Source organism: Euleptes europaea, chromosome 2, assembly GCF_029931775.1.
Source record: "Euleptes europaea isolate rEulEur1 chromosome 2, rEulEur1.hap1, whole genome shotgun sequence".
In the NCBI taxonomy this organism is placed as follows: Eukaryota; Metazoa; Chordata; class Lepidosauria; order Squamata; family Sphaerodactylidae; genus Euleptes; species Euleptes europaea.
Window position 1 is genome coordinate 123,239,954 of NC_079313.1, and position 18,278 is coordinate 123,258,231.

General features: G+C 43.4%; 1 protein-coding gene across 1 annotated transcript in view; it reads right to left on the bottom strand.

Moving 5' to 3' along the window:
• Positions 1-2,876: 2,876 nt before the first annotated feature.
• Positions 2,877-18,278, bottom strand: part of LOC130473118 (delphilin-like) — a 33,778-nt gene continuing 18,376 nt past the window's right edge. Inside the window, exons 7-9 of the mRNA XM_056844648.1 lie at positions 17,032-17,135; positions 14,719-14,802; positions 2,877-3,035 (exon numbers count right to left, since the gene is read on the bottom strand). Coding sequence (XP_056700626.1) covers positions 2,931-3,035; positions 14,719-14,802; positions 17,032-17,135 — 293 coding nt within the window. The 3' untranslated portion in view covers positions 2,877-2,930. The remainder of the gene's footprint in view (positions 3,036-14,718; positions 14,803-17,031; positions 17,136-18,278) is intronic.

The window sequence follows — 18,278 nt, forward strand, 5'->3', positions numbered from 1 at the left end:
ACCTTGGTGACCCGAGACTGCGTGATCTGCATGGCCTTAAACAGATGAAGAGGCAGCTGTGAATACTTTGGTAGATGGCAAAAAGGCATTCCTATAACCTCCCTGCCCTCTGTTTCCTTTATGCCTTTTTGCAGATTTGTATTGCTGGAATTTTTAGATAAATGTATATAATACAAGGCAGGGGAGGACATGCCAACCGCCAAGTGGCTGTAAAAGAAGCAAAATCTGGGAGAAAGAAAAGAAAGCTATTTGATTCAAAAGGATTTTGCAGTGCTCTGGATCTATCACAGAGGAAGGGAGGGGAAAACACCCAGGCAGGAAGATTATCATGATAGTAACTGATGCTGTTCAGGGATGTGGGGAACTGGATACCATGGAAATAGCAATTGTGTTTTGTGTTGTTTGACATGATTCTCATATAAATGAAGAGAATTCCAAAGCGAGGAACTTAACGAGCCACAGAAATCCGTGTGCATATTAAAATCGGCTCAGCTTTGACCAGGGGGTGGCATACAGCCATAAATGAGGCAATAAATATAAGAACAGACTGGACAATTTTAAAAGGCATTGATCCCCAGGTCAGGGAAACAACCACTTCTACCTGGTTGAAGCATTTAGATTTATGCTTCTTCCTACTGATTCGAATGCCTACCTAAATTCAGAAGCATGCATTACCAAACTTTTGTCTGAAAGTGTGTTTCGGGAGGAGGAAAATCAGAGCTTTCCAGGACACAAGTCTTCCTGAACAGGAAACCATGGGGGGTGGGAGGGTATTTACATGTTTTGACTATCTCCCCCCACCCACCCACAAGCAGCATTGTGCTTGGTGCTGCTCTGGGATGCCATTCTTCTCATTCTCCTTTCCATATCTCAAAATCAAGATATGGAGGACTAGGGATGTGCAATCAGATATTGCCTACCCAATAAAATGTCTGCTATTTACTGTTTGTTTGTTTTTTAAGCCTTCAGGAAGCCCTCCAGCAGTGTGGCAGGAAAAAAATGCAGAACAACGGTAGCTGTGAGAGGATGACAGAGGAAAGCATGCAGAAAACACCACATGTAGAAGCTGCATATGTGCACGTCTCTGCATTGGCAGTGGCGAAGAAAGCAACCTGGAGAAGCCACACAGTGTGTAGAAGCAGCCCTAGTATTGACCATCATCTTCTGCTGCCACTCTTTGGGGGAGGGGCTGTGACTCAGTGGCAGAGCATCTGCTTGGCATGCAAAAGGTCCCTTTTTCAATCCCCGGCATCTCCAGCTAAGGGACTGGGCAAGTAGGTGATGTGAAAAACCTCTGCCTGAGACCCTGGAGAGCCACTGCCAGTATGAGTAGACAATACTGACTTTGATGGACTGAGGGTCTGATTCAGTATAAGGCAGCTTCATGTGTTCATGTGTTCACTGGCAACCAGGAAATACATTTATTGTATGATGCCATCATGACCCTGCTAAGAGTGTGTGGAAGCTAAGGAGGAGCTCAATATGGGGCTGTATAATGTGTATAATACTTGTATTGGGTCAATTTCCTGGGATGGAAGACAGTGTTGTAGCTAATAGGTACCAGCCATCGATACTTAGATCACCTGCTCACTTGACATAAGACTATGGAGACAATGGTTCTAACTTCTGAAAATCCAGAAGACAGGTTTGAGGAGGAGGAGGAGGAGGGGAAGGAGTTGTGGTTTTTTATATGCTGACTTTCTCTACCATTTAAGGAAGAATCAAATCGGCTTACAATCACTTTCCCTTCCCCTCCACACAACAGACATCCTGAGGTAGGAGGGCTGAGACAGTGTGACTAGCCCAAGGTCACACAACTGGCTTCATGTGCAGGAGTGGGGAAACCAACCTGGTTCACTGGATTAGCGTCCGCCGCTCATGTGGAGGAGTGGGGAATCAAACCCGGTTCTCCAGGTCAGAGTCCACCGCTCCAAACCACCACTCCTAACCACTACACCATGCTATACACCATGCTGTACCTACTAAGGTAGGTAAGGTAGGTGGGTAGATAGACAGACATTAATATATCATCTGGTATACCCAAGTGTAGATGAAGAGTGGGGGTATCCATGCTCTCCTTGCACACTAATTGCCTCCATCCATGTCCTGAATATTGATACAGGAATTAACATTCTAATTGGGTATTATGTGCACACAGTCCCACATGGATGGCCCCAGATGTCATGGCCATTTCTTGGATTCTCTCTAGGTAATTACCTGTATCTTTTGGCATGGAGGGAGAGCCACTGAAGTTGGAGAATGGTCCCAGCCTAAGGCCAGAGACAGACTGACCATTTAACTTACAAGGAAGTTTCCTGGTGGGCCACTGCCCTAGAGTGTCACTAGTGGCCAGGAGCAAGCAGAGCCAAGACCCAGTAATTCTGCTTGAGCCTCTGGTGCCATTTGGCCCGGACTCTTCATCAGCCATGGCAGCTGGTGCCAGCTCACCAACCGTCTCTTCCTGCACTGTGCACTAAAATATTGTTTTATTTCTGAAACAATATTGAATAAATCAGGTCTTGATGTTGAAATGTGACTGCTATTTAGGTTCAGATTATACACTGGAAGTTCCAATTATGGAAACCAAGCATAAAAATTAGTTTGACCTTCAGACTGTGTGTATTTAAGGCCTCAGGTTTCCTTTCACTGAGCACACATACAGGACCTCCTTCTATGACATGAAAGTTTTGCCCTTCGGTCTCCAGATTTCTAGCAATGCTTCATTTTCTATCTCCACCGGAGATCCGAAGGCTTGTTCTGAGGAAGACGGACAAGGGAAACAGAGTGGTAACTTATTCAGAAATGTCAAGCCATGGCAGGCTTGTGAGGACCTGTATGTCAAATCAACTTCTGGATAACGTGTTCTCCACAACTAATACACCAACCATAATTGTAGTGATGATTGAGGCAACAAAGTTCTGTTTCCACCATCATGACATAATCTCCAGCAAGACCTTCCTGAATTCACTGATAAATGTCGAAATCCAGCCAAAAAACTCTTCAGAGTCTCGATCTTCTGCTTCTCCAAATTTCACCTGCAAGGATATAGGCAAGAACACTGGATGTTTAATGCTATGCATGTATGAGCCATAGTAAAGAGCTTCTTAAATGAAAAGGCAGAAGGAGAGAGAGAATTCTGTGAGAGAATGCAAGATTTTGCAGTTTGATGCATGCCTGAAAGGAGATGCTTAATATGCAGACCAGAGGTTTCACCGCCTGACCCACAACTAAAGAACAGCTACAGCTTGGGTTGCCAGCTCCAGGTTGGGAAATACCTGGACATTTTGGATGTGGAGCCTGAGGAGGGCAGAGTTTGGGAAGGGGAGGTACCTCAGCAGGCTACAATACCATACAGTCCGTCCTCCAAAGTAGCCATTTTCCCAAGGGAACTGGTCTCTGTTGCCTGGAGTTCAGTTGTAATAGAATGAGACAGATCTCCAGCTACCACCTGGAGGTTAGCAACCCTAGCTACAGCTCATGCAGTAGGTTGCAGGTAATATCCCAGCCCTAGGGTTGCCAACCTCCAGGTACTCCCTGGAGATCTCCTGCTATTACAACTGATCTCCAGCCGATAGAGATCAATTCACCTGGAGAAAAGGGCCGCTTTGGCCATTGGAGTCTATGGCATTGAAGTCTCTCCCTTCCCCAAACCCCACCCTCCTCAGGCTCCATTTCAAAAACCTCCTGCCAGAGGCAACCCTACCATCCCCAATCACTGAACACCACTGCAGAGAGAGAGAGAAGCAATGCTCTTACTCATAAACTTTTGGGAAGGCATGATGGAGCTTCTAGGTTCATGACAGCATTATCATGCAGGTCTGAATGGCTAGAGAAAATCTGGCACCACCAAGTGATGTCATCACCTGGTGCTCATACTGGGTTCCACTAGCCATTCAGCAGCTATATGTCTGCACAGTGTTGCCGCCATAGCCCAGATAGCTCTTTCAATGCCTCCCAGTGCCTGCTGGTAAAGATGCCACTTCCTCCTTTCCCTTCAGTAGCACAGTGTCAGAGGGTTGCATATATAGCCTGTAAACTGCCACAGCTAAGGAGCTCCTGCCTGCAAGTCACTCAGATCTAGGGTTCCAACCTCCAGGTAGTGGCTGGAGATTTCCTGCTATTATAACTGATCTCCAGCTGACCGAGATCAGTTCCCCTGGAGAAAATGGCTGCTTTGGCAATTGGACTCTGTGGCACTGAAGTCCCTCCCCTCTCCAAACCCCATCCTCCTCAGACTCCACCCCCAAAATATCCAGGTATTTCCTAACCTGGAGATGGTAACCCTACTCAGATTTGACCATGAAAATTGTTTGGGAAAGTCATGGTAGGCAGAGAAAATTAAGCTTGCAGAGTAACAAAAAAATAACTTTTTTTTTAATTTACGGGGTTGGGGTGGGGATAAAAACAAAAGGGGACATAATCTGGAATTCCCTTTGCATTTTCAAATCTCCAAATCTTTTAACCACATGATCCCAATTACATGAACTGAAACAAAATACTCATTATAATAGCTGTTCCAGGACTGTCAGAAAGACCATTTTCTGAGGATACATACTACTGTATTGTCAGTGACTTCTCAAATTCAGATTAGGGTTGTTAACTTCCCAATTTCATCCCTTTCCCACAGTTTGTTCAGCCAATCCGCAATCACGGGCAAGTAATCCCATTTCCATTTTTAAGCTATTTGGCTAAATAAAAAAATTGGCCATGGATAACAAGATAGCCATTAGTTCAATAATTGGAGATTGCTCAGTTCTTTGAGGTAGCCTAATAAAAAGTTAGCCAGGTCTGTCATTCCTTCAATTTGTTGTAATTTACGTATTTTAATTGAATGTTTCTTCATCACGAATTTGGGACACAGAGAGAGAAAGAGGGAGGAGGGATCGAAATCTTAGAACCTTTTTTTTCCTGGTGGAGCCTCTGCTTTTAATGGTTTTATGATAGGCAAACTACAATTCTTGAAGACCCAGAGCCTTTGTCAAGAGTATAGATGTCAACAGAGGATGGAACTACATGCATTAGCCACTGAAAAACAGCACATCTGAGTCAAGTTCTCCCCTCTCCCCTGTAATGCATGCAAACTTCCATGTTATGATACCATCACCTTTTGCCCTCCCAAGAGCAGGATATGGAGTGGGGTCGGGAAAACGTACAATGTCTATACTCAAGTATTTTTACATATTATAGAACAGAGGGAAAGAACTCAAGTTACAATAAATGTGGGAATGGACATACCGTAATTTGTGTGTGTGTGTCAAGTGTTAAGTGTCGTCAAGATGCTTCCGACTTGTAGCAACCCTGGGTGATAGTATTTTGTAAATTGTCCAACATTGGTTTTTAATCAATGTTTAAAAAAAAAAAAAAAGTTTAATGCTGAAAATTCCCTAAGGCCTTTTATGCAGGGATGTTCACCCCCGCTGACTGCTTCAGGGCTTCCTTTTGATTATGCATGCCTTTTCCACCCGTCAGAGGTCGCCCCGCTCTCCCCATGTGTTTTGCCTGTGTTTTCCAGTTGCTGTTTTAGCCAGAATCTGGAAAATGTGGGCAAAACAAGGGGTAAGAGCGAGGTGACCTCTGACAGGCAGAAAAGGCATGTATAATCAAAAGGAAGCACTGAAGCAGTAGGCGGGGTGATTGTGGAGAAACGTCCCTGCACAAAAGGCCTAAGAAACCTTTTGGCAGAGAGGTAGGGTATGTTTTTTCTAATAATTAAATATGGAAATGACATTTTTGTGGCATTCCAGTTTCTCCCAAAATGTGTAGTTCTGCCAATAGGTGGTAGGTGAGCTCTCCCCCATGTGTGTCTTGAATGGGTCACAAGATAAAGGCCCTTCCACCTGATACACATTGCATTATACCAGTATATGAGGCATCAGAGGGAGGAACTTGGATCCACTGACTTCCTCCCCTCCCACTTCTGCCCCAAACGCCTCCTGAAATACTGCTTCTAGGGAAGAGGAGACAACCAGGAACAGCATGAGGAAGGAGTCAGAAGACTTCCATGGGAGAGGGGAAATCAACAAAATCACCCTGCTTCCATCTGTGGCAAGCTTCTGTGGGAGCCGAAACCATCTGTATATTTTCACAGTGTGTATCATTTGCCTGAAGTTGCTGTCTAAAACAAGGTAGCTGTTTCTAGAAAGCAGGGCTTAGGAACAGAAGGCTTGTTAAATGACAGGTTGGTTATCAGAACTTATGGAGCCCCAGTCTGATGAAGCTTTGGTACGAATACTACTTATCCTTGGTGCTTTGCCCTATTTTCCCTTTTCAACCTACACATTTTCATAGGAAACTAACACAGCGGCCCCTGAATTTTGTACCTCTCTGGGAAGGTCCAGCACTTCAGAAGTCCAAACAGCGGAGAGAAAACTTTAATCATATGGGCTATGATACCTTTATATAGAAGGCACATCTAGCACATGTCTGCATGTCTAGAACATGTCTTATGCATGTCTAGTGCATGGCTTACACATGTCTGCACAAGAAGAGATGTATCTGTAAGCAAACAGTGAACACGCAACAGAAAAGAATGGTCACTTGTAGCTCTCCGACTGGCATATGCCCACCCCCATCCCTGTGTCTTTAGAGGTGGACATTTCCCCTTTCACACTTTATAATGTTCAACATGGCCAACCGTGATGGACAGGCACCAGAATTATCTGCTAAATAAAGTATAAATTAGCTCTTAGTCAGCCCACTAAACATAGTAAAGCTAGATGCAATGAATTCTAGCTTTTTAAAAAACTTGGAATGGTCTACAGTGGAATTCCAAATACTCAAAATAGTCTTGCAAATAACTGGTTTGATCCAGTGATAATTTCCATGGACATCATTAGGAAGGGGCAAAGCAATGTTCAAAAGCTTTTTCTTGGATACATTAAGCATGTCATACTACACAGGGATATTGGTGGTTGGTGAAAATTCAGAGATATGATCAACAATAGACAAGGTGGGCCAGCAGAGAACCCTCCTTAGCTTCCAAGATCTGAAGAACTCAGGCTAGCCTGGGCTATCTAGGTCAGGGCACTGTGGGGTTGGTTTAAGCTATTTATACACAGTCAGTGCCCAAATTACATCAAATTGCATCCATTTTATGGGGAAATTTGGTGGGAGGGAATAACTGAAGAGGAGGTTGAAGGGGATTGATTTCTCTCTTTAAGTATATGGAGGGCTGTCTCTTAGAGGAGGGCAGGAAGCTGTTCCTGTTGGCAGCAGAGGATAGGACTCGCAATAATGGGTTTAAATTGCAGGAGGAAAGGTGCCGGCTGGATATTAGGAAAAATGTTTTTTACAGTAAGAGTTGTTCGGCAGTGGAATCAGCTACACGGGGAGGTGGTGAGCTCCCCCTCACTGGCAGTCTTTAAGCAGAGGCTGGACAAGCACTTGTCGGGGATGCTCTAGGCTGATCCTGTATTAAGCAGGGGGTTGGACTAGATGGCCTGTATGGTCCCATCCAACTCTATGATTCTATTATTCTAAGTGAAAAAGTGTGGGTTCAATTTGCCCAAGGGAGAAGTAAAAACAATGGGGGGGGGGTTTCAAGGCAAAAAAATTTTGATAGCATCCCTTGAAATGTCTGTGCTACTTGTTGACAGTCTCCCTAGCCAACTCTGGAGTGAAACACTTTGTACTTTTGCTTTTGATTGTGAATGTGATCAGTTTCAAGGCATCTCTGTAGGCTCCTATGTAGAATGTAGCGCTATGGAGTTAGCTAGTTATTTGTCCAGATCCCTTTCATGCAAGCCTCATGCCGCATTCGCAGGTATATTGCAGAAGGAGTTTCTTGGTTTTAAATCACTTCCTGGGGTTTAATTAAGGAGATGTGTCATCATTTCCAAGGGCATCTGCTCAGTGCAATTGGTATGGCACAGTCTGTGGGTTGGTAGAACTCGCTTTCTTAATTGACCAGGAAAGAGCCAGAGAGCCAGAGCAAAATGCTATTTAAATATGAGAATTTTTAACAAGCAAGAAGTCCATGACTATCCTGAATTGTACTGTGGTGCAATGTATTGTTATCAGACATATCTTCTTCTGCTTCACAACTTGACCACTAACAATGCATGTGAATTGATGGGAAATTAGGGGCAGATAGGAATAGTGAAACTTACCCCCCCCCAGAGTGAGAGCTACCTAAACACATGGGGAAGGAGGGCTTGGGGGGGTGTGAGAGAGGTGATCTTGAATGTAATCAGCATGTCAAAGTAAGTCTTAATTTTGCTTCTGGCTTGAAAGTGGGGCTGCCAGGGCTCTGATCTGGAGTCTGATTCCCCACTCGACCACATGAGCAGTGGGCGGAGGCTAATCTGGTGATCTGAATTTGTTTCCCCACTCCTACACATGAAGCCAGGTGGGAGACCTTGGGCTAGTCACCCTTACAGGGTGTCTGTTGTGGGGAGGGGAAGGTGATTGTAAGCCGGTTTGATTCTTCTTTAAGTGGTAGAGAAAGTCGGCGTATAAAAACCAACTCTTCTTCTTCTTCATAGATTGCTCGTTTGATCTTTTTCTCTTTATTTTACTATGCCAATAAAAAAAGAGTAATCTGAACACGGATCCTTATAGGCGCCCTGGGCGAAAAAGCACAAATCATTCCAAATCTAATTCACTGGCCAATCAACTTAACTTCATCTATTGGTGACTAATGCATAGTTCTCACTCTATACTCCTAATTGCACCTCTAGGGTGATAGACGTCTGTAGATTTTAGCATAGCCTCTAAACCACCCAAGGTAATTGGTTATAATTTAAGCAATATTGAAAAGGGCAATTTCTATGGCTAATGAACAAATCTATGGAAAATGTTGACCTCTGGGAAGGTAAATTGTAGATAACTCTCCACATATCTGTTAATTATCCCACTGTAATTCCTGTTACCCTGGCACAATAAAAAATAAGAAGCACAAGCCTACAGATATTTATGATATTGATTATGTTTATTGGTAGCTGTGGGATATTCTTAAAAGTGGGGAGAATCAGCATGCTTTGAAATCCTATTGCACGATAGAATGTTCAGTAGAGCTAGGCATATTCTAGGAGGCAGCGTAGTGTAGTGGTTAAGAGTGGTGGACTCTAATCTGGAGAACCGGGTTCAGTTCCCCACTCCTCCACATGAAGCCTGCTGGGTGACCTCGGGCCAGTCACAGTTCTCTCAGAACTCTTTCAGTCCATGCAGAGGCAGGCAATGGCAAACCACCTCTGAAGGTCTCTTGTCTTGAAAACCCTGCGGGGTCACCATAAATCAGCTGTGATTTGACAGCACACTTGCTCGCATGCACACACACACATTCTGACATGTGAATTTACTTAACCACTTGCAACTCTCTTAATGGATACTAGGGCTGTGACCCTTTTTCATTATATTTCAGGTTTGGATTGTATAAATCTGGAAATTTTTGAAAAATCTGAAACAGCCAAATATAAGGGATTTGGCTTTTTTGAATAATTGAAAATTTTCAGGTTTAGTAAACCTAAACCCAGGCGGTGGGGATCTGACTCAGTTCACGCCCCCCCCCCCCGAAGTTTGTTGATTTTGGACAGGGCAGGAAGAGGTAATCTGAATGCAGATCTCCACTGCCTGCTGCCTCCGAAGACCAGGTGGACTTCAGAGATGGCAGGTGGCGGGGATCTGACTCAGCCAGCAGGTAAGGAAGGGGGAATAGAGGAGGGGAGGGAGGGGGAAATGGCAGTGGGGTTAAAATGGTCCCCATTATTCAGGAACCACTTTTTCAGCTCCCTTTTATATGCTGCCATTTTTTTACCAGTAACCCCCACCCCCCAAAAGATACCAAAAATATTGGGGAGGGGGGTTGTTTGGCTTTAGCCAAATGCACACCCCTAGTGGATACACCAAGGAACAGTCACAAACAGGAAGGATTCAGGATGGACAAAAAATACTTCTACACTCAATTTATTTCGGGAATTCACTGCCTGTGGATATCGTTCATGGCCTAATGGATAGCATGGATAGCATTAAAAGGGGGTTACGAAGGTTCATTGACATCCATCAATGTTTACTAGCCACAGTGAGTTAAAGTCGCCACCACCTTTACAGGCAGTAACCTCTGAAAGCCAGTACTTGGAGGCAAAAGAGGCCTTGGCCTATTGCCTTTGTGTTGGTCCTCCAGGGCAACTGGTTGCCTGCTTTGTGAAAACAGGGTGCTGGACTAGATGGAGCACTCATCTGTTCCAGCTGGTTCTTCTTATGTTCTTACGTTCCAGTACTGATTAGCATAAACATCTACATATGAGCTCCAAAGTAACTCCAGAAAAAGCACCAAAAATTGTTGCTTTTTCACATTCCAGCTTGCTTTTACACAAAATGTTTCAAAATGTGATGATGAGGCCTTGTGCAACCTTTGGGGGCATCATCTGAACCAAAGCAGAAGATTAAAGCTATGTTGGACCAGAGAAACGTAATTAGCAAGGTTTTGCCGAAAATAACCTTTTCGTAATAACATACCAAGGTCTCTCTCAGCATTTCTCGGAGGCTTTTAAAAATAAAAGGACAGCTACACTGCAGTATAGAAAATGAGTTTTGAATTACCAGCCGTGAACTGAGGTTGCATCTTCAGTACATGCCATCTTTACGAATTTTGAGCTTTGGTTGCCAATGGCCAACTCAGGTACAAGATTCAGACAGTAACCCTGTAGGACACAGTCATTGTCCCAAAGTGGTCAGATGTCCTCAGGTACACAAGCAGGTAAATAGGATTATTACCTATTCTCCTGTTCATTACAACTATACATCTCCATTCCAGTCCCCAGAGTGACTTTGCTCAACATTTTGCAAACTGATACACACATGAACACATGAAGCTGCCTTATACTAGCCCTCTGCACATGACCCCTCCACGCATTGACTCCACGCATGAACTGAGGGAGAGTGGGCATGAGAGCCTTGGCCCTGACCCCCTCCTCCACATCACTGCTGGCACATGAGCATGGGATGGCCCTTGTGGTCTCTTCCAACCTTGTGTGACTTTGTTGGCCATCTGTCAGGAGCGCTTTGATTGTGGGATCCTGCATGGCAGGGGGTTGGACTGGATGCCCCTTGTGGTCTCTTCCAACCTTGTGTGACTTTGTGATTTTTTTGCACCTATGTGTGGAGAAAGTTTTCACGCATACTCTCCCGCCCTGGGACCTGACTTGCTGCTTTCCTAATGTTGCCAATGATGGGGAGTGTGTGTTCATGCAGACACTTCCTCCACCCATAGGTGCTGTAGTAACGAGTTAGCGGTTGTGCAGAGGTAGGGGGCATGGCCAGCATGTTTATGCCCACGCTTCCTCTTCGTGCATCCAGTCAACATGCAGAAGGGTTATGTGTACAGGACTGCTCAGTCATACTATTGGTCTATCAAGGTTGGTATTGTCTACTCTGACAGGCACTGGCTCTGAAGAAGAGGAAGAGGAAGAAGAAGAAGAGTTGGTTTTTATACCCCACTTTTCTCTAAGGAGTCTCAAAGTGGCGTACACTCACCTTCCATTCTCCTCCCCACAACAGACACCTTGTGAGGAGGTGGGGTTGAGAGCAGGGTTGCCAACCTCCAGGTGGTGGCTCAAGATCTCCCACTATTACAACTGACAGAGATCAGTTCCCCTGGAGAAAATGGTCGCTTTGGCAATTGGGCTCTATGGCATTAAAGTCCTTCCCCTCTCCAAACCCCTCCCTGATTTAAAAAATTGGCTTGATAAGGTTAAATAAACCTATGCTTTAATTAAGTTGACATATTATAATAACAACAAAAATATGGAAGAACTGGATGTTCGCTGGAATTTAACAATTTCAAGAATGGAAAAAAACCACTCCAATGTGTAAATCGCGGAGAGGTAGTGATGTAATAATCATGTGCATTTTAGATAAATAGAGTATTGCTTGGTTCACTATAATGGGTATTTTAGTTATACCAGCAGCACGGTTTTAGTTTCTTTTCAAGAATTTGTATTATGAGTATTTTAGTAATGTTATATTTCCATTTTCTTTCATTGTTATATTCTCATTTTCTTTTAATAAATTCTCTTTAAAAGGGGGGGCTAAAAAGCCCCAGTGTCTATGTAGACCATTGGGCTTGACCCTTGAATTCCTGACTAATAATAACAATGTCTAGATTTGAGTAAATATTAATGAACAACTGCAATAAGATTCTCATTATTTGTACTGTTATTGTTGTGACAGCTGATGAGCCAGATCAGGAAACTCTGCAATTGTAGGAAAGTTCTGTAAATGAAGACAATTGCTAAGACATTATGTTTAATTATCCAAGGATGAAATCTGATTAGCGTCACCTAGATATCACTGCTGTTTATTACTATTCGCGCAAAACCCAGCAATGAATGACTAACACGCTGAAAACCTTGTTTGTTTGCTTCATCTCCGTGCACCTTCCAGAACTGTTTGGTATTCAGCAGCAGTCTGAATATCAAAAACTGCCAAGTGCCGGCAGTCCCGCTTGATATAAATGGAAACTACAGGTGCAAAGCATTTTTGAAAACCACATCATAAAACCCTTAGGAAAAAAATGCCAAATGTTCATTCTGTGCAAAACAATCAATAAATTTAGATCTATAGACAGTATCAGCAAGGCCATTTCCTAGCAATTTTATATAAACATAAAATATTTATTTTTAGAGGAGGGGCTGTGGCTCAGTGGTAGAGCATCTGCTTGGCATGCAGAAGGTCCCAGGTTCAATCCCCGGCATCTCCAGTTAAAGGGACTAGGCAAGTAGGTGATGAGAAAGACCTCTGCCTGAGACCCCGGAGAGCTGCTGCCCATCTGAGTAGACAATACTGACATTGATGGACCAAGAGTGTCTGATTCAGTAAAAAGGCAGCTTCATGTGTTCATGTGTACCAGTAGGGAATGAAGGTGCCAACACACACACATTAACTGCCTTATACTGAATTAGACCCTGGGTCCATCAAGGTCAGTGTCATCTACTCAGACTGGCCACAGCTCTCCATGGTCACAGGTAGAGGTCTTCCCATCACCTACTGCATCATCCTTTTTAAATGGAGGTGCCAAGGGCTGAACCTGGGACCTTCTACATGCAAAGTAGAGGCTGTTCCACTGAGCCACAGCCCGTCCCTTGTCTTCTTTTGTTACCTGGTCTACTTTTCCTACCTGGATTAACAAATAGCAATCCAGCAGCACTGGTGACTCCATTTTCCTTCTCTTATCATTTCATACATTCCAAGGATGAACACTGGCACTTAAAAAGATCTTCTACAGTGAAGTCCTGACAAGTGAGAGGGCTAGACCACAGTTATAGTGGATATTTTTGACTGGATCTCCAGTGTTCCTTTTTTAAAACCCTAACATGCAGGCAGACCTCATTCAGGTGGGTGGGGCACTGTGCTGGATGGGAAGAGGATAATTACCTTGAGTGGCATTGGGGAGGGGCCGTGGTTCAGTGGTAGAGCATCTGCTTGGCATGCAGAAGGTCCCAGGTTCAATCCTTGGCAACTCTAGTTAAAAGGATCTGGCAGTAGGTGATGTGAAAGATCCTGGAGAGCAGCTGCCAGGCTGAGTAGAGAATACTGACCTTGTTGGATCAATGGTCTGATTCAGAATGAGGCAGCTTCATGTGTGTTCATCTTTGGAATGTATGAAACAGCAATGAAGAAAATAGCACCTCTGAACATGTACAGCGTGCACTTCCTCATCTACTGATTAAAAGAATAATTGAGTGCTGTCGAGGGGCAACTGACTTATGGTGACCCTTCATGGAGTTTTCAAGGCAAGAGATGACCAAAGATGGTTTGCCATTGCCTCCCTCCGCATGGCAGCCCCTTCTGTCTTCCTTGGTGGTCTCCCATCCAAGCACTGACCATGGCTGACCCTGCCTAGCTTCCAAAATCCTACCAGCTAGTCTCAAGCTAGTCTCGCCTATTCAGGCTGTTTCTTACTGAATGCCAAGCATCTATCTATAAATCTAATTCCGAAGTGTGCCCCCTGCCTGCAGATACCTAAATCTGCAGATAAGGGGCACACTGACTATCCAACAGATGTTTATGCAGACTTGGGGGACTCCCTAGATCTTGCAGAAAAATATGTAAATTTTAAAAAGGAGGTTTAACCTGGGGGTAGCTGGGAAATTATGCAGAACTGTAGCACACTACTGTGCATTAGGCATTTGTCAATCTTTTTTTTTTTAATTGGAGCTATCCCCCTGTGAAAGGGAACTCATAGCAAATGCTGTTGATGCAAACAGTCATTTCATTCAGGAAATGCATTAAGACTTTCCAAACAAAGCAGATTTGCATGAATTACTTAGCCAGAAAGGGCCCAGGCTACTTCCATTAAATATGTCGAAATTAACATCAAAATACTAGGGTATTTTGATGTTAATAAAATTGGTTTAACCAAAAGGTAGGCATTTAACTTAATTTTAAAATATTGAATTAAAGGTCATGCTGTGAATTATTTGAGGGTAAGGGTTCCCTCCTTTGCAATATTTCTGCACATTCTATACTGTATTATACTATAGAATAGCATCAGGAGGGTAACCAGGTTGGTCTTTAGTAGAGGAGCTAAATTTGAGACCAATAGGATTTGGGGGTTATCTGATGAAAGGGACTCTGACTCTTGAAAGTTCACACCCCAAAAATCTTGTTGATCTCTAGGGTGTTACTGGGTTCAAAACTAGTTGTTATAGTACAGAATAGTAGATTGTTACTGCTGAAAAATCATGCTGTTCTAAGATGATATTTAAAAATATAATCTACCAGGATTTCATGGTACACCTTCTTCATTTCTGTGCATCTTCTAGAGACCTGAGAAAGGATTTCTTCATACTCCTGAATCAAATCCTGGGGGAAATAAAGCACAATTCATAGGAGGGACTAGTATTGCAGAAATACTTTTCATTTGGGGTTTTGTGTATTTGCCCCTTACCAGCAATGTTTTGAAGGGCGATGTTGTTGTTGTTGTTTTTTTGGGGGGGGAACTTTGATCAGATGGCTACATTGAGAAAACTTTGGATCCTTTAATATATACAATATATGTCCATTTATATATGTAATATCCATATATAATGTACAAGAGGGAAACCTGCAAGGATTTGTGGGAGGCATCTTACTTCTCCCTCCCTGTTTCCTCTTTCCCTTTCTAAAACAGCCCCCCCTTTCCTACTTTCTTTTCACCTCCCCACCCACCAGCCTACAGACCTTTGTCTGCCACTATCTTCAGCCTTCCCTCCACTTCCCCCAGTAGCCTCTATCTGGGAAAACTATGGCTGAGTTGTGCAGTGCTGGCCCATGGGCCCCAATGCATGGAGGGGAACCCACAAAGGCTTGCAGGGTGGGGACCTCATTTTCCCCTGCATCACTTTCCCCTTTTGCTGTTTTCTCTTTTCCTCCTTGGGGCAGCCTCTGTAACCTCACTTTCCCCTTCTTCCTTCTCTCTTTCCCACACACCAGTCAGCCTCCTTTTTATATGTTCCCATCTTCATCTATATTTATTATTTATTTGCTTCATTCATACCCCACCTTTTTCCCCAAAAGGGGACCCAAAGCAGCTTGCATCAATCTCCTCTCCTCCATTTTATCCTCAAAACAACCCTGTAAGGAAGGTTAGGCTAAAATATGTGAGTGGCCCAAGGTCACACAGAGAGATTACATAGCAGAGTGGAGATTCAAACCTGGGTCTCCCAGATCCCAGTCTGAAACTCTAAAAACTATACCATACTGGCTTTTGTGGGGTGGCTGCTATTGAAAAATGCAAGCAGCCAGTCCTAAGTAAGTCATGCAAACTGTGTGGGATTAAGTTGTCAGTCATTGCTGCCAGGCCTGGACCCGAAGAGTTGTCAAAGGCCAACTGCCTTGGAAATGGCACAGTCCTCTCTCTTGCATTTTACTGACAGAAACTAGGGCTTGAAGGCTGGCAGTGCTGTTTTGGTTGCCTAGAAACAGCCACTAAGTGGCCATTTGTTTCTTAAAACTATAGGTGCTGATTTATTATTTGGGGAGGTGGTGTTGTTTAGATTTCATTTTTTTCCAGAAAACCTGGGGCTTTTCCAGTTTGTGGAAAGGTCTGTCATGTGTGTTTATGCCTCCAGTCTCTGGAGTTAAGTATCCACAGATCTGGCCACATAGACAATTAGATATATTGATAATACTAACTCATAAATAATGCTGAGAAATCTGTAAAGTTAATGGGAAAATTAGTTCAATGAACCCAAAAACTATGTGAAATAAAGACAGGTTTGATTCACATAAAAGCAAAATTGAAATATGGATTTTTTTTAGTTGAAACAAGGGTGAAACATATTATTGATTAATTTATATTATCTATAAAATCTGTACCCCACCTTTTGGCCTTCAACAGGGCCACCAAAATGGCTGGATGCGAAAAAGGCAACAGCCCTTTCCCCTAAATTGTGCATGCACAGTTCTCTTGAGAGTCCAGCTAAAGGACATTTTCAAATGGGTGAGATTATTGGAAGCCATGTTTTCATTCAGCCAGCCAGAGACTGCAATGCCCTGTGATAAATGGCAAATGAATTTGTGACAGGACCCAAGAAACTTGGGAAACATCAGAAAGAACCTAGCAAGTGAAAGGAAAATACCTGCTTGTTATAATCCCAACTAGGGTTGTGCACATTTTTTCGGTATTTTTCAGGTTTGGGTTTAATAAACCTGGGGAAAAAAATTTTAAAAAAAAAGTTGAATATAAGTGATTCAGCTTTTTCGACTTATTGAAAAATTTACAAGTTTATTAAACCCAAACCCAAAAAAATACACAGTGCAGAGCTGAACGCTGGTCTCCGTAGAGCTCAGCATTCAGTTCTGTGCTGCCTTCCCCGCCCAGTCAAGAAGCAAATATGGGAGGCTTGTTAGGTATCTGACAGACCATCATAAAGGCTAGGAGGCTGCATTTCTTCTAGAGGCTCACAGGCTGCAGTCTAGACCTTATTTCCCTGTACTTTTCTGTGACGTTATTATCAATTCCTGTTCTCATGCCAAACTCCCCTCTTGAAACCCACCTGTGAAAGGTCACCCAAAATATACTCATGTCAATATGTTCCCTGTCAAAGTTACCTTTAGTTTTTTGTAGAACTGTGACTCCAGAGTTCCCGCCTTGATAACCTTGGGTTTGACTTGTCTTCTGCACTCGATGATGCTTGCTAATTCTTTCCGTAAAACTAATCACAAAGGGAAGTATTTCATATATTACAGCTCAAACTACATTCCATTGTCTTCAAGCACTGATGTTTCTCTCAAAAAGTCATCATCAGAAACACAAACATGCATCCTCTTTGTGATTGAATGTTATTGTTGTTCTCAGTCAAGTACATTCCTACCATCGGAAATTCAATTGCAAATATCCTGAGAGAGATTGTCCTCTGACATTTTAAACATGTGCTGCCCCTTCCTGTAATTTCCTATTCAGCACATCCAGAAGTAGGCATCAGTGGCTCCCCTTGTCACAAATATGAAAGCACTATTTGAGCTTCAGACAGAAACCAACGGGCCTGGTGCTAAATGACGGCTCTTATTTCTTGACCTTTGGTTGCCCACCTCAAGCAAACTATTTTTTTAAAAAAATATGTCCTGTTCTGAGACATTCTTTGGCTACCTTATTCTTTTATTTGTCTTGACTTATCTGCAAAATATCACCTCATTAGAGTCAGTCAATGGGAAACTTCACTTCAATCCAAGTGGCCTTTTGATGTGATATGGAATTATCGCTCATAGCTCGCCAACTTCTATCTTCCATTTGCCCCACTAATATTTTGGGTTCTTTTTACTAGGGCTATTCAAAATCAGAAATAACCTGTAGTGGATTTTTTTAAGGGGGGGGGTTGCGTTTTCTATGGCCATCACCACCACTTACCCACCCCCCAGGGTTTTGTGGACCTGCAGTAATGCCATAAATAGGGTTGCCAGCTCCGGGTTAGAAAATATCTGGAGAAATTGGGGGTGAAGCCTGAGGAGGGTGGGGTTTGGGGAGGGGAGGGAATTCAATGGGGTATAATGCCACAGACTCCAACTTCCCAAAGCAGCCATTTTCTCCAGTGATCTCTGTCATCTGGAGATCAGTTGAAATAGTGAGAGATCTCCAGCCACCACTTGGAGGTTGGCAACCCTAGCCATAGGCGTCACTAGATTTGGCCTAAAATGAAATTTAGAGGAGAGTTTGAGGGCTTCCTCTCATCCAGGGAATTTTAAGGAAAGCAAAAAGAGTTACAAGAGCACCAAGGAAATTTCTCCAGAAGATTCCATAAATCTCTAGTCAACATTGGAGATTTCTTCTTCTTTTTCTGCCCAGTATACCACTGGACTTT